Source organism: Thermobia domestica, chromosome 1 (assembly GCF_964235325.1).
Source record: "Thermobia domestica chromosome 1, izTheDome1.hap1.1, whole genome shotgun sequence".
Lineage (NCBI taxonomy): Eukaryota > Metazoa > Arthropoda > Insecta > Zygentoma > Lepismatidae > Thermobia > Thermobia domestica.
The window spans coordinates 148,219,964-148,245,969 of NC_137454.1; the positions used below are offsets into that span (position 1 = coordinate 148,219,964).

The 26,006-nt window shown below is 35.2% G+C and overlaps 1 protein-coding gene across 3 annotated transcripts in view; it reads right to left on the reverse strand.

Moving 5' to 3' along the window:
- The window catches only part of LOC145689975 (methyltransferase-like protein 27), a 110,001-nt gene that overhangs the window by 16,896 nt on the left and 67,099 nt on the right, over positions 1–26,006 (reverse strand). For all 3 annotated transcript variants that reach the window (XM_081764406.1, XM_081764415.1, XM_081764396.1), the window contains 4 exons: positions 14,058–14,209; positions 10,512–10,627; positions 2,967–3,059; positions 2,238–2,350 (listed from right to left, as the gene is read on the reverse strand). In XM_081764406.1, the coding sequence (XP_081620532.1) occupies positions 2,238–2,350; positions 2,967–3,059; positions 10,512–10,627; positions 14,058–14,209 (474 nt within the window). The remainder of the gene's footprint in view (positions 1–2,237; positions 2,351–2,966; positions 3,060–10,511; positions 10,628–14,057; positions 14,210–26,006) is intronic.

The following is a 26,006-nucleotide window of genomic DNA, read 5'->3' on the forward strand; positions in this document are numbered from 1 at the left end:
CAATAGTGCAGGGAGGGAGGGGCGAATACTAAGAAAAAGGCGGTATATATGGAATTTTTGATCATTTCTGAATGAAATTTTAACTTAAGTTTCTAATATCTGTGACTCTCAATCGCTGCCAACTGCCTAATGCTAACTTTATTAATGTCTATTAATCCATTTGTCATTTGTCAACATTTTCGTTTCTATCCTGAGTCATTTGTTTTTTTGTTTTTTTTTATAATGATTTGTGTTTTCACTTTTCAATAGCACTTAGTTTTTCATGTAATAATAATGGCCAAATGGTAGAAAACCAAGCGAGCACTTTATCGGAAAAGAAAGCTACGAAACTATGATGAGAGGAAAGCGAAGGATCTAAAAAGTTTCTTTTGACTTCTGGACAAAACTTCGAAAGAGATAATCATACAAATGATGAAGTGGGGGTGTTGTCAATATCACTGTTAACGAAGCATTTGAAAGTCGACAAACTTTTGAAACTGAAAGTTTATTTGCCTTAATTCTAGTAATCTAATTGTTAATTGTTAAATTAAAATAAAATGAATACAGTCTCTTCAGTTACGTGTATGAGTTAAATTTAAAGTATTTCAAAATTTGTTTGAAAACATTTAGTTTTCACGCAGTACACGCGGATGTGACTTGAAGGGGTAACTATAGTCGAAAGGTCCTTAGGATTATAAATAACTTTTTTCTTCAGAACTCTCACTGTCAATCACATCAGCGTACATATACTGATTGTATTATAACAGTGTAATAGTCATTATCAATCCATTCTCCCGTATTAAATTTAGATAAAGCGATATTTTTAAACATTTGATAATAGTTCTAATGCAAAGGAGATATTTCAGTTAGTTGTGTTCAGGAGTGCATCGACGGAGGTGGTCCGACAGTCTGGATTCCCCAGAACTTTTAATTTTTAAGAAAATTAGCACAATTCCAGCAGGCAAATACACAAAATTATTTGCATTTTGTAGGCTACTCCCAAAACATTTCGGACCCAAAAGAGAAATTTTGCGTGCACCACTGCTTGTGTTTACATTGTGTTACTCATTGGCTGAACATCTATGCTGGAAAGAGAAATGAAAGGACTGAAGTTTTATAGACCTAAAGGACCCTGAAAAGAATTTTTGCTGGGGGATGGAACCTGATTTTGAAGTTCAGCCACTGGATCGAATACAAATTAAATATCGATTAAGGCAGACACTTTTGTAATTTGTTGTGCATTATGCAAGTTTAGCTAAAATTAATAAAGATTTATTTGAGATCAATGTATCTCAAAAAAAGATTAAATGGACTAGCTTTGATGGCCATTGAAAATAAAAAAACAATGAACTGGATATGGATGAAATAATAAAATATTTTGTCAAATTGAAAGCTAGAAAAATGTCTTTATAACATGAACTTTTCAGTAACAAACAAAATTATAAATTAGGCTAATTACCATAGTCGTGTCATTAGAAAATACTATGTGTAAATATGCTTTTAATGAAGCATAAGGACATACGGTACTTCATTCTCAAAATAAAACCTGTCTTAATGTTAGACTTCAAGCTCATGAGTTTTATTCTGTTTCGACTTTCCTTTTTTAACTGTAGTTGTCAAAATACAGTGTCAAAATACAGTGCCTTAGGTATATATCTCAACTGTGTCTTGTGCTTATTTAATAAAAATGGTATTAATTATTAAAATTAGAAATTTGTTCCGTATTTATCCACAGTCAATTTATTATAATTTTCCCGTTTTTCGTTAATATTCACAGGGAGACTATTGATATTGAAGAAATTAGCAACCGTAACAAGGATTTGAAAAATTTTTGTCCATTACAACATTCTACTTTTTATCATCATTTAGGGGGGCGCCTAAATATTGTTTGCTGATACTAAAGAAATGTCCAGAACCGGCCCTCCCTCCCTTGATCATTTGCCATCGGATTTCAGTTAGAAATTTTAGTCCCTAATAAAATCCACGAGTTTTAAAACAAATCACTCTGTCTTTCTAATATATTCAAGAATAGACACAAATGAAAACGGCATTGCTTTGTTAAACGCTTTAGTTGTGTTAGGATACCAAGACTTGTTACACAATTGAAAAACGTTACAAGTACAATGTTACCATCTCATCAAGGTGCTCATTAGGGAGATAAATCAATTAATTCCGTGAGTTACATGAAACAATTTAGGTTGTTTCAAGTTTTCTTGTGTAAATATTTAAATATTCTATACGTATAGAGCTATAAGTACCTTCTCCCATTTCTTTTCCTTTTCCAACTTGTCCATGTAAGGCTCCAACTTCCCTACGTATTCTTGGACGTAAGATAAATATTCTTCTCGCATAGCAATGCAGATCATACCACCTGAAGGAAAACAAAATATATAGCTATTACTAAATTCACAGGATTTAATCATAATGGGAAAAGAAAAAGTTTGTGCTAGATTGAATTCCCTACTAAAAGAAATGATATTTTCATGAGCACCGTTTATATGAATTTAAATTAGAATAAAACATAGTTTAACACTCAGGATATATTGGTCAAAAGTATTTTCAAATATTGAATCAAAACCATGTAATTGTATTAAATTTAAGCATATTGTAGCATTTATTTGGCACACAAATGCAAATATTTGGAAGATATTTAGAAGAAAAGAAGGAATAATATGCATTCAGCGCGTAAAGAAATCAAGTCCACTTTTGATCATTTTGGACTTATTTCATCTTTAAGATCTCAACCTGAAGCTCGTTTCAAAGCGTAAAAGATTCATGTCCAGATATTGGAAATAACTATCATAATGTAAAAGAAAGAAGTTAATTTTTCCATGTACTTAAGCGTACCATACTAACTTTGTCTCTTTTTCTCACAACCTTGGTAATTGAACTTGATTTCCTTGTGCTCTCAGCGTCCCAAATATTAGTGATGCTTGGAACGATTTGTTACACTATAAGAGCCTGGTGTAGTAAAGAGTGCTACTTACCAGGTTTCACTATTCTGATCATCTCATCTAAAGCTGTGACAGGAATATGACCTTCTCCCATCCCACCAGCTATTACTAAACATTCGTATTCATCTACAACAAAACAAATAAAAAGTTAAAACAATACTTTTGGTTCTAAAAGCCTCCCGCAGAACCAAACTAAGCAGCAAAAAGGAAAGGCAATTATCAAGAAATAAGCAACAAGAAGGGCAAGGGCAAGTAGTGATTGATCTGTGAGATAAGTACTGTAGTTATTATTAAAATAAACTAAATCGTCGCTTATATGACGTAGAGACGTAAGCGCCAAAATTTAAAAAAAAAATCTGTCAACTGGGGTCTCTCCAAAGCTTACTCTATCATCTGACGATCTGAGAAATTCATTCGCGTAATTCTCTCTCTTATAAATTTTCTCCAGTAAAAAATGTTCGACTGGTGTACACTTTTGGCACTTACGTCTGTACGTCATATAAAAGACGAAATGTTAACAGAAAGTTTAATTTCTTAAGAAAACTTCATTTTTAAGTATCAAAATTTTCAAATCAAGATGTATAATTGCCAATACTACTTTTCTGGCACTACTATTGTTTACACACACACACATATATATAAATTGATAGATAGATAGATACATAGATATAAGGGTCGTTTAACTTTGACCGGGACTTTTATTTCTTCTGAGGAAACCGATAGCACAAGAAGCACCAAACTATGTCAGTTTTTCAAAGCATTCTCCATGCGCGTCGAGGCACCGTTGCCATCGTTGTGACAGCTGCCTGATTCCTTTGGCGTAGAAAGAACTTGTTGTTATCGTAGCCACTAGAGGACATCGTTCCGCAGTGCTTCATCTGACATGAATTTCTTCCCTCCCAGATAGTCTTTACGGGGTGCAAACAAATGATAATCACTAGAGGCTAAATCTCTGTAGGGGGATGGGGCATAACTTAGCGCATTTCGGCTGTTCACAGATCGTCATGCGTGCCCACTTCTGATCAAATGTCAGCTGGCGGGAACCCACCTTGCACAGATTTTGCGGAAGCGTAAGTGGTCGTGAATGATTGTCTTTACACTCCCGACACTGATATTCACCTCGGCAGCAATATCCCACACTGTTACTCACCAGTTCACAAGAATCATTTGCTCAACACGTGCGATATTCACTGATGTGACTGCAGTCGGGCAAATGTGTCCATGCGCTTCATTTCTCGCCAGCTTCCGTCCTTCGCGAAACTGTTCATACCATTCGCACACTCTTGTCCGTGACATCGTTTGTTCACCATACTGTGCTTGCAATCTTCTGAAAATCTCAGCTGGTTTAACTTTCTCCTTCACAAGAAATTTGATTACAACCGCTGCTCCACAGCCACAGCCACACTGCTTGCCGCCATGTTCGCTGCAACTGCTGCGCATGCGCCAAATACGTCATGCCGAGCGCTAGTTACCCGAGAAGGCATACATTACATCACCCTCAAGTTTCATCATGATCCGGCTATTCAACGATTATTTACGTACGAAAATCCCGGTCAACCTTGAACGACCCATATATACAATAGATAGATAGATAGATATAGATATAGATATAAAAGGTTTGTGCGCTTGGTCTATAGGGTATTGAAAAACAGAAACTTCATTAATCCACTGCTAACTTATTAATAACTAACTGAGGAAATACATTCTCACTGGAGAAGAATAAAGTTAAGACCAAAAAGAATGCTACAGGGTCAGCCAGGAACACAAGATCCAGATCAAAATAGATGCAGAGAATGCTTACTCAGTAACCTAAATCTCGTAATCACAATTTACGAGTATGTTCCATTTATAAAGAAAACGACAATAAGCGCGAAGATATTATGATGAAATAAAATGCTAATGTGTAAAGTAGTTCGATAATAGCACTGGCAAATTATCAGAATGCTCATGAACATAATTATCTCATATGTTTGTGCGTCCTTATGTTGAGCTCAATAGAGAATTTAGATTACTTTTACTTAGAGAAATGTTTTTTCGTGTATTAATTTCCTTGGGCTTCCCCCTGAGCGCATAACTATCGAATCCAGGATGAACTTGCATATAAGAAATTAGCACTCTACTATCAAATTACTATCCTTTTATATTCTTGATTTTTTTAAGAATGAGTAAAATTCGCTTCGTAAGGTCGGTCGATGACCGAAACATGAGAATATTAATTATTATTATTATTATTATTATTATTATTATTATTATTATTATTATTATTATTATTATTATTATTATTATTATTATTTTATTATTATTATTATTATTATTATTATTATTATTATTATTATTATTATTATTATTTACTTCAGGCTGCAAACAATGTCAATAATATAGCAAACAATGTCAATAATAGTACACTTCAACTTTGTCCTAAGATATTCAAGTATATTCAAATAATTGGTAATAAATAAATAGCTTGCTTTTTAAATAAACCTTAAATTCTGTTACTTTTCTTATTATTGTGTTATTAGCAACGTCGTACACATTTGGAAAACATGCATCGTATCTTTCGCTAAGCCGTTTCCCTAGTGTGTGGTGCAGACCTTTTCCCCTGTACCTGTGACATACAAACATGGTGGTCGTTGTTTTAAGCGCACAACTAGCAGACCGGAATTCAATCGCAAATTTCGACTATTTAGAATCGTCGCATGAGCGAAAAGAAGTGTTCTCCGTAATCAGCTAGTTCTGAAGTTTTTTTTAGAGCAATAAAAAAATCAGTGGAAATGTCCATTGAACGTATCACAGGCTCGTACCGCATAATGGCTCCCACGAACTATCTGAAAAGACACAATGTTGCAAGAGCTATTTACCATGGTCTGGCATGTAACATGAAGTTAATTATTGATACGAAACCGTGCTACAAATACCAGCTAACTCCAGTGCCTGAAAACGAAAATACAAACTATACTGGGATCGAGAAATCAGAAGAGATGCAACGGTAATATCTGCAAAAAGACCCGACATTGCTATTACAATAAAACAGACTAATAAGTAACTCTCATAGATATGCCATTTATTCATAACATAAAAACAACATTTAGTACAAAAAATAGCACATATAAAGACCTGTTGAACAAAATGAAAAAAAAAAGATATTGAATTGTTAGAAAGTTATCAATTATTATCTCAGCAACAGCCATTGTCTCTAAAAGCAGTGTTATGCAATTGAAACATTTTAGATGTTATTAGGTTATTATTTATGTTGTATTTAATAACATAATTGGGACAAAACTGTATTTTAATTCTATACTATATTGAATCATATTAAATCTATGTATTTTGTTTTACTACTTTATAATGTAAATGTTTGTATGGCTCAATAGCAATCCAATGCAATAAAATACAGTAGGAAGTCGAAAATCCGAACTATCTGGGACCACAGGTAGTTCGGATTTTCAAATTGTTCGGATTTTCGAAAATGACCAAGAAAATGCCATTTAGGCCTAAATATACTGTACGGTATGCTGTTTTATCGATATAGAGGTTATACAGTACCCTACTCACAGTAATTACAATACCGTACGTAAGGCTACTTACATTAAATGTTTCTGAAGAACCTGCTCGTACACTAAGTTACTGTTTTTGTAACTCACACTTAAAACTTAACTTGTATAGGTCTAAGGGAAAATAAAATAAAAAATATGTATGACAAACAATTATTTATGAATGAGCTTTTGTAAAAACACTGACTTCACTGAACGCCGACGGACAACCCTATTATTTGTTTATCGCTAGCGCTAAGAAAAAATGTAAAAAGCTTCTAGGGACCGTGTTCGGATTTTTGACGTTCGGATTATCGACGTCCTACTGTACAAGCAAAACTTAAAACAAGAATTGAGATAGATATCTGCTTCTGCATATTCCATCTTTCTGCTTCTGGATATAATTAAATTTATGTTAATTATTAAAAACTTTAATTTTAAATATCCTAGAAAAAACTTTAAATGAAAATTCTAATTTTATTTATTTATTTATTTATTTATTTATTGTAACAACAACACAACAGGCGTCCTGCCCATTTACAGTGTTTGTTTACATATATGGTAAAATATCATTATTTTTACAGAAGAAAAACATACAGAAATTTTTATTGTTTCATTAATTAACTCAGCTCATCATACTACAAATTGTGTTCCTAAACATTTTTTCAGACATATTGAATATGTCTATCATTTCACACTTTTCTTCAATATTATTGTAGTGAGAGCTCATTCTCCATAAAGGGGATTTATACATGATGTCAGTGCGTGCTTTCTTACAGTACATGGTACTACTATTGCTTAACCTCGTTCTAGACGTCGGTACATGCAGAAATATATTAGAACTTAGTTCTATGCAATCAATTTTATTATTTATTATTTTATGTAGAAAAACTAAATCATTAACATACCTACGTTGCTCTAATGTCGGTATATTGAAATTGTTTGTTAGTTCTGGGTATGATATGTATGCTGGGTACATTCCAGTTTTTTTATTCATTAGTAATCTCAAAAACTTACACTGCACTCTTTCAATCATCTGGATATATTTTCCATTATGAGGAGTCCAAATAACAGAAGCGTATTCCAGTTGGGATCTTATATACGAATAATATAGTTTTAAAATTGTCATGTGGCTACGGAAGTCTCTACTTACACGACAAACAAATCCAAGACTCTTATAAGCATTGTTTGCAATAGTTTCAATGTGATTTGCGAAAGTCAGTTTTGGGTCGAAGGTAACACCAAGGTCTTTAACAGTTTCCGGCCTACAAAGATTTATACCGTCAATAGTATAATCATAATTTATGTATTTTCCTTTTATGTTCCACGATATTAAATATTCAAGAGTAAAATGTTTTTCATATTGTTAATAGTTCATAATTTGGATGAATTCATCAATAATTATCTTTTACGCTTAAGTTTCGTTGCTAAGTTCCCTCCATTTTTTTTAGTTTTAGTGAATAACTAAAAGATAATAACGAATATCAAAAATATAGGAAGGACACCAGGTAATATTTGCAAAATATTATTAAATAAACTAATAACAGTTGCCAATTCTCTTCTAATAGACCAGAAATTTGAGTGAGCAGTTTGAAATACTATCTTCTCATCCTCTTCTACACAGTAAAAGGATATGTTCTCGGAAGATAAATCTTGGCTACATAAACCATGAAAATTTCGGTCGCTATCTTGAGAGCGGATCCAGAAACATTAACGGAACAGACAAAGCAATCCGTATTTATTGTAAGTATAGCTGTTCTCAAGAATTTGAAGATTTTGATTAAAAGTATACAAAAGCAGTAAAGGTAGAGACAACAAAAAAACAGTCCAAAGCAGTAACGAAGTATTGATCTACGTCGAAAGCACTCGAAAGTACATCATTTTGTTACATCAACATGTATATTATAACGATTATTCAGGCAAATACAAAATTGATTAGGCGACTACCATTTTAACAATTTTTGAATTTTTGCCCCTAATTTTCTAATTTTCATTTCTGCTTCAGGCGTACTGTACCTTGTTTCCAAATTCTTACAAAAGTTCATTCGACAGATAAGTATGTTGCAGGAAATCAAGTATTCAATAAAAGATAAGTACAGCTTAAGGTAGGGTAGATATCGAGATATTCCACCATGAAAGGACTAAATTTATCTGTTTCAGTGTATAGAGTGGGTCATATTAATGCGATATATTTATATTTTGAATACTGCGAGCAAGAAAAGTCATGCATGTCTTTTCATATAGCTTGAGGAAGTGTAAGTATGGGAGTTACTTGTATATGTTTCATTGTTGCAGGGAATCATTGTGGTGTGCACTGTCGTTGGAATTTCGTACGTCGTGGAGGCGTTCTTCAGTAGTGGGAGGTCCATCATCACAGCACAACGGCGTTTCAAACATTTTAAGAAACGGGTAGCATCCTCCCGAAAGGTCACACTTGTGTGCTTTTCAAAACTTTCGTGAGATCACAAACGCGACCAAAGAACGATTCCCTGGGATATCTCGATCAACGCTTATTGCAATAAATATTGAACGCGTATTCAATACCATTGACCAAAATCCAAAGAAATCAACTTGGCAATTGTTTCATCAAGTGAATATTTCAGGCACCAGCGTGTGGCAAATTCTTAAAATGGACTTACAGCTGTACTCATACAAGCTAAAGGTAGTGCATAAATTATTCGACCAAGATAAAATTCAACGAACCACATTCTGTAATTGGCTAATCAGCAAAACTGATGACTTTGTGCAACACCATATGTGCCAAGGAATGTTATCTTCAAGGTGGTACCCACTTAAGTGTTGTAATCTTCAAACATTGAACACGGAGCAAAATTTCCATCCTTTGACAATATGTTACACATAGTTGGTAATAAATGTGCTCAACATGTTCCACAAATGCATTATAAATATGTCCCATTAAATTGCCATTTTAAACGTGTCTCATAATTTTGCTTATACCAGGCATGTGCAAGAGCCCACCGAACCCTTTCATCCGGCCTACGTAATCCGATATCGGAAATGTATTTCTTACGTAATCTCTTGACCTGAATTGAATTTTTTTCCTGGATAATTGATTTCACCTTTAAAATATCCTTCGCGTTAGAATACGCAATGTGCCACCGAACATTGAGAGACTAGTTCAAAACTTGAAGGATCAAATTTCCCACTAAAATAGTAAGTAAATAGATTTCTCTGCGTTTCTTAAGTAAGTAAATATTTTGGTTACCGTTATAGCAGTTTTTCTGTTCCTGTGTGTTACTATACGATGGGCATATTCTCTATTCAATATGGCTATTCAATTCTTGTGAAAATGTTATACATTGTATTGTACGGCCCTCAACACCAATAAGTCCTTTGTGATTAGCGCCCTTCTGTTCCAACTTACAGATGTCTGGCTTATACTGAGATTCGGTCTACGAGTATATTAAATGTGTAATAACACCTTAAATAAAACTAACCGTTTATGAGTTTTTTGGTGAGTTATTATTCTTCTAATAGTTTTAACAATTCATGAATATTTCATAAATTTTATATTTTCACAATCAACTGTTTTTCTCTTTGTTAGCACATATTCATTTTTGCCATTTTTGTGAATTTTATTAATTGAAGAAATTGAATATTTTTAAAGAATTGAACAGAGAAATTAGATTTGGAATATATTAATGAAATTGAAATTAAACATATTTAGGCAAATTACGAAGATCTATGTGATGAAAAAACTGAATCCATTACAAGTTCATGAAGTCATAGTTACTAGACACCCAAATTTTTACACTATACGAAAGGTCTTGAAAACTATTATTAGTTCATATATTGGCGTTTTGTAGATACTATCTGGCTCAATTTCAACATCTTTGGTATTCTTCACTATCTTTACGTTATTCACCACAACTCAAAAGTGGAAGTTGCGTTATTGAAGAGATTTAATGATAAATTTAATTCCAGAACAATTACATGATTACCCGAGAATATAGTAGTGGATCTTCCTTATATGTTTTAAAGCAAACGGCTGTCTGTTTATCTAGTAAACTTAGAAATGCAATCTTACCATCTGGAATCGCAGTTTGATGAAGACCAATGGAATCCAACCAAGTTTTTTGATAAATATTTCTCTTTTCCAACAGCGCCATCATTCCCTGAGAAGGTTCTAAGGCATCCATATTTCTGAAAGTAAGTCACAAGTTATCCAATGTAGTTCATTGTGTAGTTCATACAGATACAGATACAGTGAATGTGCAGCGTGATACAGAGACTGGTTGTGACTTGCAAAGTGGGGAAATTCAATAGGGAAATTAGGAAGTATTTATACACAACTTTATAGCTTACTGGTTACAACTATGGTATTTCATCCAATGTTTATTGGAACTTTGAGCACGTTAGTTTCACGAGTTTGGCTGCTTTATTTTTGTGACATCGTATTAAACTCCAAGGCGTTACATCTCATGAAATAAGAGTGTTGTCCAGTCAGACGGCTCTTAGTTGAACAACACATTAGTTTCCTTTGTTGCTATTTAGGATTCCTATATCGGAGTGTAATATTTTTAATCCAAATGGCTTTTAGCTTACGATATCTCCATATAGCAAATACATGCACTAAATACTCCTATTTACGTCCACTATGGCTATGGCGCATTTAACCATACCTTATACTTCGCTGTGTCCTTTAGCATGAATCATTCCCAGGATAGTCGTATAGTAGATGTTAGACGGTGCCGGTGACGTCGGATCCGTGTGAACCATCGCGCTGTAGGACATCAATATAGGTAACCGGACTTAACGTTACGCAAGTACAATATATCAGTAAAGAGGGACTCCACTTCTCAAGTAGACATCGTAGATCATAAGATTGCTAAAGGTATGAATTGGCCAAAATAACCTGGGAAGCCAAATTCTAAGAAAATAACATTCATTATACGTATCTTTGGTGACTGCTGATACGAGATATCAGAAACTTTGTGATTACTCCGGTAGTAGGTTTATGTCGCATAAACCTTATAGATCATATAATGACGACTATATTAAATATTACCACGAAGTGTGCTTACAGGTGTTATATCATCAAACGCTATCCGATTTCCCAAAGAGTAACAATCCCAAAATATACTCGACGAGGAGCACACAAATAACATCAAGAACATGTTCAAAGTAGAGCCACAGAATGTGCCTATTAGCGTGACCATAAATTCAATAAAGAATACCGTCGCACCATTCTGTTTAGGCAAATATAATTATTTACTTATCCGTCCGTATCTCTTGTATTACAAGTTTCCAATATCTGGTATCAAGTTATTATTTCAGCACATCAGAATGTGGTGTGAGAGGTTTACATATTTTTTATAAATAGTTAACTATAGCTTCCTTAAATTTCAACCTAAAATATAACAACCGGATAATAGGAGGAAGAAATGTTCTAATGTATGATACCATCATGTTAGCTTTACAAATCATGTAATCGTTGAAATAATAAACAATAGCTACTTTTAAAAATAAAATCCGCTGAATAATAGATAACCTACTTTAATTCTTCAAAGTATAGTACGATTATAAGTAAAATTTCTCCAATATTTAAAATCAAGACATTAACATTCACATTCTTGACATTAACATTTAACATTGACAATCTTGAAGCAAAATTTCATGTGTAAAAAAGAAGTATCTTATAGTTTTCCGCCCTGGATATTAATAATTATTTTAATTTCAATTACACAATCATAATAATATCTGGATAACTGGTGCTGGACAAGTTTAGCCACATCACAGTTTGCAAAATTTACAGGCAAATTTCAGTATTTGCATGGAAAGCTATGTTTATTAAGGAACAAAGTAATACAGCTATATTTTATGTTTACAAATATAGGGTTACTAGTGTACAATCATTACAAGCGCTTTACGACTGTAAAAATAAATGAGTAGATATGAAAGATAACTGTATTACATAATAGGTATTTTCTGCTAGCGGAGTATTTCTGCATAGTATAGAAGAGCTGTATTTTATGTTCACATGTGTAGAATTACTAGTGTGAAACTATTACAAGTGCTATAGGAACTCGTATCATTGCAAGAACTCATGTGCTTTCACTTTCCTTGCTTACGCGCACATCCACCGTAGCCGACGCGCCTACTTCCTTCGGACACATCCTCATGCTACAGTGCGTGCCCTCCAGCTTCTGCCTGCTCTGGCTGGTTAGATAGCTCTCGTGTCTTTTAATGACCAACTCGCAAGATTAATTTGCGTTTTAGCACTATGGATTTTATAGCATATATCCGGAGCTGTATTTATTGCCTACGCAAATCGTGAAAGATTTGTCATTTTTCAACAATTATTTTTGGTGGCGCCGTCGAACTTCTATCCAAGTTTGGTGAGATCAAGACGCCTAGTGCAAATCTTATGGAGGATAATAAGAAGGAAATTAGAGAAAGAATTATGATTTTTCAACAATTATGTTGAGTGGTGTGCTAAAACTTGACTTGCATGGAATAACAATCGACTATTGACAAAAGCAAAAAGTAAATATTAAAAACAAAACATTAACAGAATACTAAAACTTTAAAAAAAAAATCATACAACACATTGAATATTCAGAGGGGATATCATGATTAAATTGGTTAAAGTTTTTTTTTTCATCTGCAATAATCACCAAACCAGTCTGCTACAGCACCAATCGGAATCGAACCCGGCACTAATAGCACCTACTACTAAGCTACAAGATACCGAATTCAAACCAGGAAGGTGTATTAGTTCTGATGTAACATAATCTAAAAGAACTGTTACCTTTCCAGTTAATTGGAATTTTTAGAAGGTTCTATTTTTGATATGTTCAACATAGATTGTATTCTAAAGTTATTAATGTAATATCAGAAAAATACTTTAAAATACAGATTAAAAATTATAAACAATTTAAGGTAAAATAGTGAAAACATTAGAAACTGTTAGAAAGAAAGATTTGAAAGAACGTGACATTACAGTAACGGAAGTGGCATTGGTTCGGTGTCTGCTTTACAGCTTAAAATGATTCGTAATCTAATTTCATTTTTGTTTACTGTACACTAACAATAACCCTCTATACTGTACAGCTCCGTACAGTAAAAAGTTTTCGCTATTTCTTTGGGGTAATTCTAGATATTATTAGCTTATAGCAAAAAATAAATCCAATAAAAGGTATATAGCGTCACACTAAATTTTAACGCTCAAATTCCTTAAACCATATCATGTAGTGCTGCAGCTATTAATAAAACATTCTCTTGTATAAAAAACGAACAAAGTTATATTTTCGTAAAACTTCACAGAAAGGAAACTGAACCCCAAAAGTAAATTACCCCTGGCAGATTTTTCCATAACAAAATATTTATCCCAATTTGATCTATGTATAACAAACAGGATGATTAGGACGTTTGCCTTTGGGGTTTTTAATCTCGAATTCGATTCTGAGTGGAATCGCATTTCTGTAATGTAATTATGGGTTGTAAAACGAGCAAATATATTGTGAATATATGCTTATGATTTATTGATCTCTGAAGAGCAAAATAATATCTGATTCTTTGCAAGTATATACATTGTAGCTAAACACATAGTCATACACTAACTCAATTTTACCTGAAACCACGCTGATATAATTCCAATCCAACTCGTCCAGTGCCCGCTGCAATATCAATTATTTTAACTTTTTCTCGGACATCTTCAGTGTAATACTTTGCAAGGCTTTCCGCTGCTATTTCTGGTCCATTGTAACGTCCGGGACATAGATCCTGTAACAATTTTTAGAAATTAAATAGCAGGAAAACTTCTCGTAAATCTTTATTAATTACTAGGCTTCGGATAGTTACGCATTTTGCATGTTACATATGCAAATGCATATTTATCATATTTTAAGCAGATATTGCATATTTTCCTGCATCTGTTTTCTTAACGCATAGTTCTATGATGGTTTCTGCTTCAAAGAAGACCACAATTTGTAAGCCAACATGGAAATGTGATTCATTCGTCGCTTATTTCTGTCATCAGAGCGCCCCTACTGGGAAGGAAATTCTATTTTTGCACAGTTTTTCTATCCGGTTCAGTGATTTGCACCTACTGCGAAATGTGATTGACCAAATTCATTGCAATGAAATGCAGTTTAAACCAGGGTCATCTTTATCTATTGATGAGATCACTCCAGCAGTTTTGAAGGGGTAATTAAGCTAGTTGTACTATCTCTGTCAGATTGCAGTTCGACATGCCGAAGGAAAAAAAGGTAGTCGTTCACTACATTAAACTAAACGCGTAGACTTTATTACAGATGGATTAATGCTATTTTGTAAGTTTTGTGAAGTTACAATTACTGCGTGAAAGAGGTTCCAAATAACTCAATATCTATAATAACTTCAGAGCATGTATAAAAACAAGTAACTGAAAATTAAGAGCAAACTTTAATCAAAGTATCAATTAACAAATCAGGAGGAGATTTGTGTTGGGCTATGTGTCAACAAATATTGCATTAGCAAAACTCAAAAATGAGGAATTTGCAGAATTTTTAGGAAAATATACTAAACAGCCATTACCAGATGAATCTAAACTAAGAAAAATTACATTCCGATGTTATACAGTGAAACTTTGAGTGAGTTAGGAATCAAAGCAACGAACAACAGTATCTGAATTTCTTTGGATGAAACCACTGATTCTCAGGAAATGTGCTTGGCAAATTTTGTGTTTGATGTACTCGGTGTTAAAGAAGAGAGGGGGAATTCGTATTTACTTGCATTGTGTGTGCTGGAAAGTGTTAACTATTCAAATATTGCAGTCTTTTTAATGACTCTCTGAGTCTTTTCTGGCCTTTGGATATTGCCTATGATCGAATGTTAGTGGAAGGATATATACAGATGCGGCTTCTTACATAAAAAAGACTAACATGTCTTCAGGTTTTATACCCAAAAATAATCCATGTAGCATGTGTAGTGCACGGGTTTCATCTTGTAGCTGAAGTGGTTTGTACACTTTATCCAAAAGTAATGTGACTTCTGTCAAAAAAAAAAAAAAAAAAATTGTGAAAGTTCTCAGTCGTCAAGCTGTTTAACGAAGTTGCTGGAAATATTCTACTACCCCCAACTGTTGTAATGCGATGGGGTACAGTGCTTGATTCGGTAACTTACCATGAGGACCGCCGCGTGTGCGGGGCGAAAGGGGTGATCGCCCGCCCCGGGCGCCGCGACCAGAGGGGGCATCGGGACGACAAATCAACAAAATTCAAGGAATTCAGATTATGTTGGTAAATGAATTTTTTTTTTAATAATGTTAATTCAGATATTTTAATAAGATCAGGCCACGGCTGAGTAAAACTTTTTATGTATTTATTTCGGAACGACAACACAACAGGCTTGATGCCCAGTTATAGTGTCCAGTACATAATTATCTAACATACACTATTAATTTAATTATGCAGAAGTTATTGCCTGACAATTGTTTTGAATTTGTTTTCGAACATACTAAATACATCTACTACATGAAATCTAATCATTTCGTTATATGAAGCACACATTCATCACAGAGGAGACTTATGTAATGTGTTTGTTTTTGCTTTTCTACAATAGAATGCCCCAGTTTTTGCTGTTCTAGTTTTACCTATTGGAACACGTAATAATACTTCTCAAACTAATCCTGGACAGTCAATTTTACCGTTTTATAATTTAAGTAAGAGCAACAAATCAAAAACTCGTTTTTTTCCTTGATATTTGAAAACTAAATTTCGTTACTAAGTCTTCATAGGAGACATACTTTGAGTAGAAACAGGTTTTCTTGTATGCAAATATTAAAAAAAAATTAAACTGTATATTTTCTATTGCATCAGAGTATTTAGTAACATTTGGTGTCTAAACAGTACAACAGTATTTTAGTTTTGACCTCACATACGAAAAATGTAACCTTATAAATGTCGATTATTTGTAGAAATTCTGCCCTATCCTATAAATAAAACCTAGTTTTCTATATGCACTACTCGTTATTGCGTCAACGTGTTGAACAAAGATTAGTTTGCTATCAAATATAACTTCTAGATCTTTGATAGTTTTTTGGGTAGACAAGGAAGTGCTACTTATTATATAGAACTAGGTAAAGTTAATTGGATTTTCTTTCCTCGTGAAAGATACAGATTTACATTTGGACATATTCAGGACTAATTTATTCTTATCATATCATATTTGAACACTCTGTAGATCCTGTTGAAGTTGATGCAGTCATCAATTGAACTTACTTTGGAGCAGGCCCGTAGCCAGCCCAAACATTTAGAGGGGGCCCGGTAGAAGTTAGGGGGGGCCCGACCCAATCATATTATACTTCATCACCATATTGTAGTTCATTTGCAAGCTTACCTTGAAATTTTATGAGGGCCAGCCAAACTTTAGGGGGGGCCCGGCCCCCTCTTGCCCCCCCGTGGATACGGGCCTGCTTTGGAGTATAATTTGAGATTGTCGGCAAAATGAAGAAGTTGAGAAGTTTTAATACACAGAGAAATATCATTAATAGCAAGAAGAAACAACAGGGATCCTAGATTAGATCCTTCAGGGACTCCCGATAGAGTATTTAATTTGAGAATTACCTTTAAAGTAAAACATAATCTAGCATTATTTAACTGGAACCCTCTCCAGCCCTCTGTGATAAGAGTTTTTTTTTTTATCTTGGAATTTAATATTTGTATCGTTATTTATATATTCTATGCTATTACTATGTTGATGTGTATCAAGTTCAAAATAAACAATAATAGCACTCGATTTCAATAATTCAAAACCTGTTTTCATCAACTTTATGTTTTAATTACAAAAGCCATTCACTTTTAAACAATTGACATAATACTAATTTCTTTTATCTTACATTATGATCTTACAAGGGTACATTCCATATTTAAATCTAGAAGTACAGAATAAACTCTGGTTGTTTTTCAGGGGGCGCCTAGGAATTCTCGCCCGGGTACTTACAACCCATGTTACGGTCCTGCTTACTACGCAGATAACATTGAAGTAATAAGTAATGTTGTCAAAGAATTTGATGTAAACGGCGTAATTTGCATCAAAGAAGCGCAAATAGCTCTTACTAGTGCTAACGGTATTAGAGAAAGACTTGTTTTTATTCACTTGAATTTCATGTCCCTTTCATGGACAACTAAACAGCTTCAAAAAAGGGGATTGTCTTTGAAGGAGAGTTTCGCAGAGGTGAAGAGAGTGAAACAAATTTTAACAAGGGTTGGGAGAACAGAGGTATCCGACAAGTTCGATTGTTTTCAATAAACTCCAGCTACAACTTTCTACAGCAAATTAATTCAATTCACGGCGGTAGGGTAAATGTGGATAATATTCCCGAACAAATATGTATGTCCATGTTTCAAAATTTCAACATGCAGCTATTGTTTCTTGCAATGTGGAAAGTGTGTTTTCGGAATATATAAATATTGAAGATAATAGACGTGGGTTTACTTCTAAGAACATTTGAAGCAGTATATTCTTATCAAATGCAACAGTAAGTAGTGACCCTCCCTATTTACTCTTCCTTCCCGGAAAAACTGCAAGTGAAACCATTGTAGTAAAAAATGAAATGAAATCTTTGAGTTTTACGTCCCATGGTTATGCTGCCCATTGTAGTAAGTGTTAACAGAAAACTATAAAAACTAGCTGTAAAATGAAAATCTGCTAGTGAAATAATTGTTCGTACGTACAATCAGGTAGGGTAAACATGAAACTTTAAGTGTGTTCTTTTTATTAAGAATAATAAATCAATGTTCTTAAAACACGTTATTCAAAGTCATTTCTGTTTTATGTCTTACATTTTAGTGTTACGCTTGTTGTTTCGATGGACATACTTAGAAAAATTTAAGTGCATGTTTGGATGCATATTATAGAGATTTTAAGGACATACTTGCATGCATATTTTGAGATTTTTAGTGCATAACTATCCGAAGCCTATTAATTACTTTTACTTACTTTTTTGAAACAGTAGAAGTTATATATATATATATATATATATATATATATATATATATATATACTTATTTATTTCTTTAACAAAGCTCCAGATGCAGCTTGTAAAGTCAATAATAAGAACAAAAAAGATTTAAGGAAGTTGGCAAGAGCTTAAATTTAAAGGTAACCATCTTGTCATTTTTCTGGTGAACCATAAGAAAGTAGATTCACGGTGGTCAGCCGCCCTCTTGGGTATTTACTCCTGTACATATTATAAGATATAGCCTTATCACTGACGATTTCAGGAAACCTCTCAAACTTAATATTTCTGTCTCTTTATTTAAGAGACGAATGAGAATGCAACATTTTACGATTGGACATTCTCTACTCCTAACACGTATGCAACATCATGTCGAATTCAAATACTAAGCACTTTTCTTGCTCCCACACCCGACAAGATAGCGCAAGAACCATAGGCGTAAATTGTATCCCCGCAACCTCCGCGGCGCGGGGAGTGCGCGAACTCCAGGGGCGCAATATATATATATATATATATATATATATATATATATATATATATATATATATATACCGGGTGAGGCATTTAAAACTGTTTTTTTGAATATCTGGAAAACTACAAATCGGATTTTGAAAAAGTTGTAATAAAAGTTGTTCGTCTCGAAGGGGGACATCCAATGATACCACACTCGACCCCCTGCCCCCACCCCCCGGGGGCGGGAGGGGAGGCAACTTTGAAATCTTAAATAGGAACCCCCATTTTTTATTCCATATTCTAATTCCCCGTGAAAAAATACGTAACTTTTGTATTGAACATTTTTTTCGTTGCGTGATAGATGGCGCTGTAATCGACAAAAATCAAAATGGCTCACAAACATTTGAAAAATGAGGCATTTAAAACTGTTTTTTTGAATATCTGGAAAACTACAAATCGGATTTTGAAAAAGTTGTAATAAAAGTTGTTCGTCTCGAAGGGGGTCATCCAATGATACCACACTCGACCCCCTGCCCCCACCCCCCGGGGGCGGGAGGGGGGCAACTTTAAAATCTTAAATAGGAACCCCCATTTTTTATTCCATATTCTGATTCCCCGTTAGAAAATACGTAACTTTTGTATTGAACATTTTTTTCGTTGCGTGATAGATGGCGCTGTAATCGACAAAAATCAAAATGGCTCACAAACATTTGAAAAATGAGGCATTTAAAACTGTTTTTTTGAATATCTGGAAAACTAAAAATCGAATTTTGAAAAAGTTGTAATAAAAGTTGTTCGTCTCGAAGGGGGACATCCAATGATACCACACTCGACCCCCTGCCCCCACCCCCCGGGGGCGGGAGGGGAGGCAACTTTGAAATCTTAAATAGGAACCCCCATTTTTTATTCCATATTCTGATTCCCCGTGAAAAAATACGTAACTTTTGTATTGAACATTTTTTTCGTTGCGTGATAGATGGCGCTGTAATCGACAAAAATCAAAATGGCTCACAAACATTTGAAAAATGAGGCATTTAAAACTGTTTTTTGAATATCTGGAAAACAACAAATCGGATTTTGAAAAAGTTGTAATAAAAGTTGTTCGTCTCGAAGGGGGACATCCAATGATACCACACTCGACCCCCTGCCCCCACCCCCCGGGGGCGGGAGGGGAGGCAACTTTGAAATCTTAAATAGGAACCCCCATTTTTTATTCCATATTCTGTTTCTCCGTGAAAAAATACGGGTGCTTGTTTTAGGTGAGTCCTCTTGAATCTCACCATCGGGGTGCTTGTTTAAGGTGAGTCCCCTTGCCTCTCACCATCGGAAGCTCCATATTTTACCGAAGCAAATGTTCAAAATGGTGTCCGTTTTCTGCAATACACATTACAACTCTGTTTCTGAAGAACAATTCTACTGCTCTAAGTGTCTCTTCGCTAATGTTTGCACATGCATTGATTATGCGCTGCGACATATTTTCTGGGGTTGTTGGTTCTTCCGTGTAACATTTTGCTTTTAGCGTTCCCCACAGGAAAAAGTCGGAAGAAGTTAAATCAGGGGATCGTGCAGGCCAATTTTGAGAACCACCTCGTCCAACCCATCGATCAGGATATTTTCTATTCAAAACCTCACGAGATATCCGTGAATAATGCGCTGGACATCCGTCTTGTTGAAACCAAATATTCATTCTTGTTTGAAGTGGGACATCTTCCAGTAGTGTTGTAAAATATTATCTAAAAAATCGGCATACATTTGACCATTCAAATTCCCGTCTATGAAGTATGGGCCAATTATTCGAGTACCTAAAACACCGCACCAAACGTTCACACTCCATGTACGTTGACGCTCGGCTTGCCTTAACCAATGTGGATTATCTACTGACCAATAATGCATATTATGCCGATTCACTTGACCAGTATTCGTGAAAATTGCCTCATCAGAGAAAAGTATCTGTGAAATAAAATCATCATTAACTGCTAATTGCTGTTGTATCCAATTGCAAAAGTTCAAGCGGTGTTGAAAGTCGTCCCCATGTAGTTCCTGATGCAACGAAACGTGATATGGATGGAATCTGTGTTCATGCAGTATGTGCAGAACACTTCTTTGCGACATTCCAGAACTTCGTGCGATTTGCCGAGAACTGATGTGAGGATTTGCAGCAACTGCAGCTAAAACATTCACTGCGGCATTTTCGTTCGTCACAGGCCGTGATCGGACTCGTTGTCTGGGTTGAATACTTCCAGTTTCAATAAATAATTGAATAATACTGCGAAAAGTCGTTGCAGAAGGAACATTCCTATCAGGGAACAGGTTAGCATACCTTAAACGTGCTTCTTCTACTGTCTATTTGACTCAAAGTATTCCTTAACTTCGTCACCTAATGTTACTGATATCTTCAATTGATCCATAATAAGAATTTTTCTGTAACTAATGAACAACTATTTTCATCATTATTGATCACAGACTCTAACTACATAGCAACGTCCAACTTCATCATACGATACGGACTATTGTCTTGTTGCCCATATTCTTTTCTTTCAGTTAACATCTCATTAAAAGTGAAATCCACAATCGTACTCCACTCAATAGAATTTCATCAAGAAACTAATCCTTGAAACTACATGTTATTCTCACCAATACAAACAACGACATAACCCTGAATGACATGTGAACGTACTTTGTGAGTACGTTATGTAACATTGTCTTTCTTGGCGCTGTCTAATAGATAGCGCTCTAATAGACAACAATCAAAATGAGTAAACACCGCTGACAAGTGATAAGAAAATGTTCGAAATTGTGACTATTTTTTGCGATATATTTTGCATTATTCAAACTACCGTCTACGAAGCAAGAACTGCTATCACGCGTAGCAGTCCATGGTTAGATTTCCTGTAGGTGTAACACTTGCAATTAGGGATGGGCACGAGCGAGTTCGAGCAAGTTTTCTTTGAAACTCGACTCGACTCGACTCGAAAAACTTCCTCCAACTCTACTCGAAATTCTACTCGAATTCGGGTTAAGTTTCGAGTCGAGTCGAGCCAATTCGAGCTAATTCCTGTGTGTAGTTCCAAATACTCTTTTCAAATATCCTACGTAGATAATATAATTATCAATGATATTACTAGTAATATACTACCACTACTACAACTTATTATTATTATTATTATTATTATTATTATTATTATTATTATTATTATTATTATTATTATTATTATTACGCGGTTTGTATCTGAATACTAAAAACTAGTTGACTGTCTATCTGCGTAGTCGACAAGTCTTTAGGAGGCAAGGACACCGGTCATGAGGTTCTGGGTTTGAGTTCCGGAGGAGCAAGCCAAAAATTGATAAAAGTTATAGGGCGTCGGTCAAACATGTTCAAAACTGCTTGGTCCGGGTTTAGGGTTGTCATCGGCTCAAGCGGTCGGCTCACAGCTTATTCACTATCAAGCCAAACAGAAAAGTGAGCCAACAGCTCACCGAAGCGAGCCGGCTCAGCCATAGGCTCAGTTAAGATGAGTCGAACCGAGTCGATGGGCTGCTTTTAATGGAGCTGGCTCGAGCCGATGGCTCACATGAGTCGAGTTGGTGGCTGATCCGAATGGAACCGGCTCGAGCCATCGGTTCAATTGTGCCGAGTCGCTGGCTCGTCCCAACCAAGCCGGCTTGAGCTGTTCGCTCAGTTGAACCAGCCGAGCCTATTGACATCACTGCACGGATTGGGCTTCTTCTGGGGCTCAAAAAGTCGACCGTGCAGGTCTAAGCCTAGACGGTAAGAACTACAGTATATACTTATATTGGTGCTCACGAAATTTGAAACTGTCTCGTTATAAAAATCTATTGTTGTCTCGTTTTCGAGACGAGATGACATATACTAAACGTACCCCCACCAGATGTACCTCTGTCGTGAGAAATATTGAAAGTATTCGACATTACTGCTTACATTTCTCATGGCTTTCGCTTTCCAGTCTAAACAGACCATAATTTAAAAACGAGTTAAAAAGAGCTGAATGTGCGAGCCATTTATCAAACTCGACTCGACTCGAAACTCGAGCTCAAAACAAGTCGAGAAAATTACCTTTGACTCGACTCGAATTCAACTCGAGTCGAGTTTAAGCTCGACTCGCGCCTACCCCTGCTTGCAATGTGTAGTCTATTGCAGAAAAGGGGGACCATTTCGAACGTTTGTTCGTTTGTTCAGTAAACAATGAAGATGTGTGAGAGGCAAAGAGACAACCCCAAAACAAACACCCGAATGGTAGGATGCAAGAGGCTCAACTAAAACAAACACCTCGATGACGAGACTCAAGGGGACTTACCTGAAACAAGCACCTCCTTAGTGAGAGGCAAGGGGACTCACATTGAATCAGCAAACAAAAGGCAACAAACTAATAGATACTACGTCCACGTAGTCCAATTGAAGTAAATTTCACCTACATCGGTAACAGAAATTACACCAAAAATATGGGCAAAGTAATGAATTATGTTCTGGAGAATCAAGTGTTTTGCTTAAAACATTACAGTTTCTCATTAAAGATTTTAGAATAACCACCTTTCAGAATAACTGAGATAGCGTTACGGTAGTCAACTATGGTGTCATTTGATAGTATTTACAAAGATATCAAAACTATCTACTTTAATTTTCTTAATCTGATGCGTATTTCTTGGATATTTTTCAATTGTTGGAAACAAATTTTCGTCGATTACAGCGCTACCTATCACGAAACGAAAAAAATGTTCAATACAAAAGTTACGTATTTGTTCCCAGGGAATCCAAACCTTTATTAAAAAATGGAGGTTCTCGTAAAATATTTCAAATTTGACCCCCTCCCGCCCCCGGGAGGTTGGGCAGGGGTCGAGTGTGATATTGTTGAATGTGTCCCCTTCGAGATGAGTGATTTTTTTTACGTTTTTGTTTTAAAAATCCGATTTTTAGCTTTCCAGATATTCAAAAAAACAGTTTTAAATGCCTCATTTTTCAAATGTTTGTGAGCCATTTTGATTTTTGTCGATTACAGCGCCATCTATCACGCAACGAAAAAAATGTTCAATACAAAAGTTACGTATTTTTTCACGGGGAATCAGAATATGGAATAAAAAATGGGGGTTCCTATTTAAGATTTCAAAGTTGCCCCCCTCCCGCCCCCGGGGGGTGGGGGCAGGGGGTCGAGTGTGGTATCATTGGATGTCCCCCTTCGAGACGAACAACTTTTATTACACCTTTTTCAAAATCCGATTTGTAGTTTTCCAGATATTCAAAAAAACAGTTTTAAATGCCTCATTTTTCAAATGTTTGTGAGCCATTTTGATTTTTGTCGATTACAGCGCCATCTATCACGCAACGAAAAAAATGTTCAATACAAAAGTTACGTATTTTCTAACGGGGAATCAGAATATGGAATAAAAAATGGGGATTCCTATTTAAGATTTTAAAGTTGCCTCCCCTCCCGCCCCCGGGGGGTGGGGGCAGGGGGTCGAGTGTGGTATCATTGGATGACCCCCTTCGAGACGAACAACTTTTATTACAACTTTTTCAAAATCCGATTTGTAGTTTTCCAGATATTCAAAAAAACAGTTTTAAATGCCTCATTTTTCAAATGTTTGTGAGCCACTTTGATTTTTGTCGATTACAGCGCCATCTATCACGCAACGAAAAAATGTTCAATACAAAAGTTACGTATTTTTTCACGGGGAATCAGAATATGGAAAAAAAATGGGGGTTCCTATTTAAGACTAGCAGCGTTCACCCCGCTTCGCTGCGGTCACCCCGGAACGCAATAAACTTTGTTACTTAGATAATTTTTACTTTTTCGCTTTCAAGTGATATGATAAAAACCATAAAAGATTGCAGTAAATCTTAACATTATATCGCCTGTCATTTATGTTAACCCGCCCCGCTTCGCTGCGGTCATCCCGGTGCTGGCATATTGTAAAAGTGTCTGTAAAAATAAGCAAATCAATTAAAAAATTTTAAACAGAAGATTCAAGCTATTTTCCGCTGTATATCGCCTGTCATTTATGTTAACCCGCCGAGTGACACGGTCATGCGGGTTGCATATAAATACGTTTATTTTTACCTATGATGAACTAATAACAAAGGATTTGTACGTTATGGACACTTGAATGGTCAATTATCTCAAGACACTGGTAATTAAAAATTAAAGTGATATGATAAAAACCATCTAGGGTCCAAATCCTAATAACCCCCCAAAAATGAAAGAAATTGGTTCAGCCGTATTAGCGTGATGAGCGGACAAAATTTTGTACGTTCTCTTTTATATATACAGGATTTGCAGCAACTGCAGCTAAAACATTCACTGCGGCATTTTCGTTCGTCACAGGCCGTGATCGGACTCGTTGTCTGGGTTGAATACTTCCAGTTTCAATAAATAATTGAATAATACTGCGAAAAGTCGTTGCAGAAGGAACATTCCTATCAGGGAACAGGTTAGCATACCTTAAACGTGCTTCTTCTACTGTCTATTTGACTCAAAGTATTCCTTAACTTCGTCACCTAATGTTACTGATATCTTCAATTGATCCATAATAAGAATTTTTCTGTAACTAATGAACAACTATTTTCATCATTATTGATCACAGACTCTAACTACATAGCAACGTCCAACTTCATCATACGATACGGACTATTGTCTTGTTGCCCATATTCTTTTCTTTCAGTTAACATCTCATTAAAAGTGAAATCCACAATCGTACTCCACTCAATAGAATTTCATCAAGAAACTAATCCTTGAAACTACATGTTATTCTCACCAATACAAACAACGACATAACCCTGAATGACATGTGAACGTACTTTGTGAGTACGTTATGTAACATTGTCTTTCTTGGCGCTGTCTAATAGATAGCGCTCTAATAGACAACAATCAAAATGAGTAAACACCGCTGACAAGTGATAAGAAAATGTTCGAAATTGTGACTATTTTTTGCGATATATTTTGCATTATTCAAACTACCGTCTACGAAGCAAGAACTGCTATCACGCGTAGCAGTCCATGGTTAGATTTCCTGTAGGTGTAACACTTGCAATTAGGGATGGGCACGAGCGAGTTCGAGCAAGTTTTCTTTGAAACTCGACTCGACTCGACTCGAAAAACTTCCTCCAACTCTACT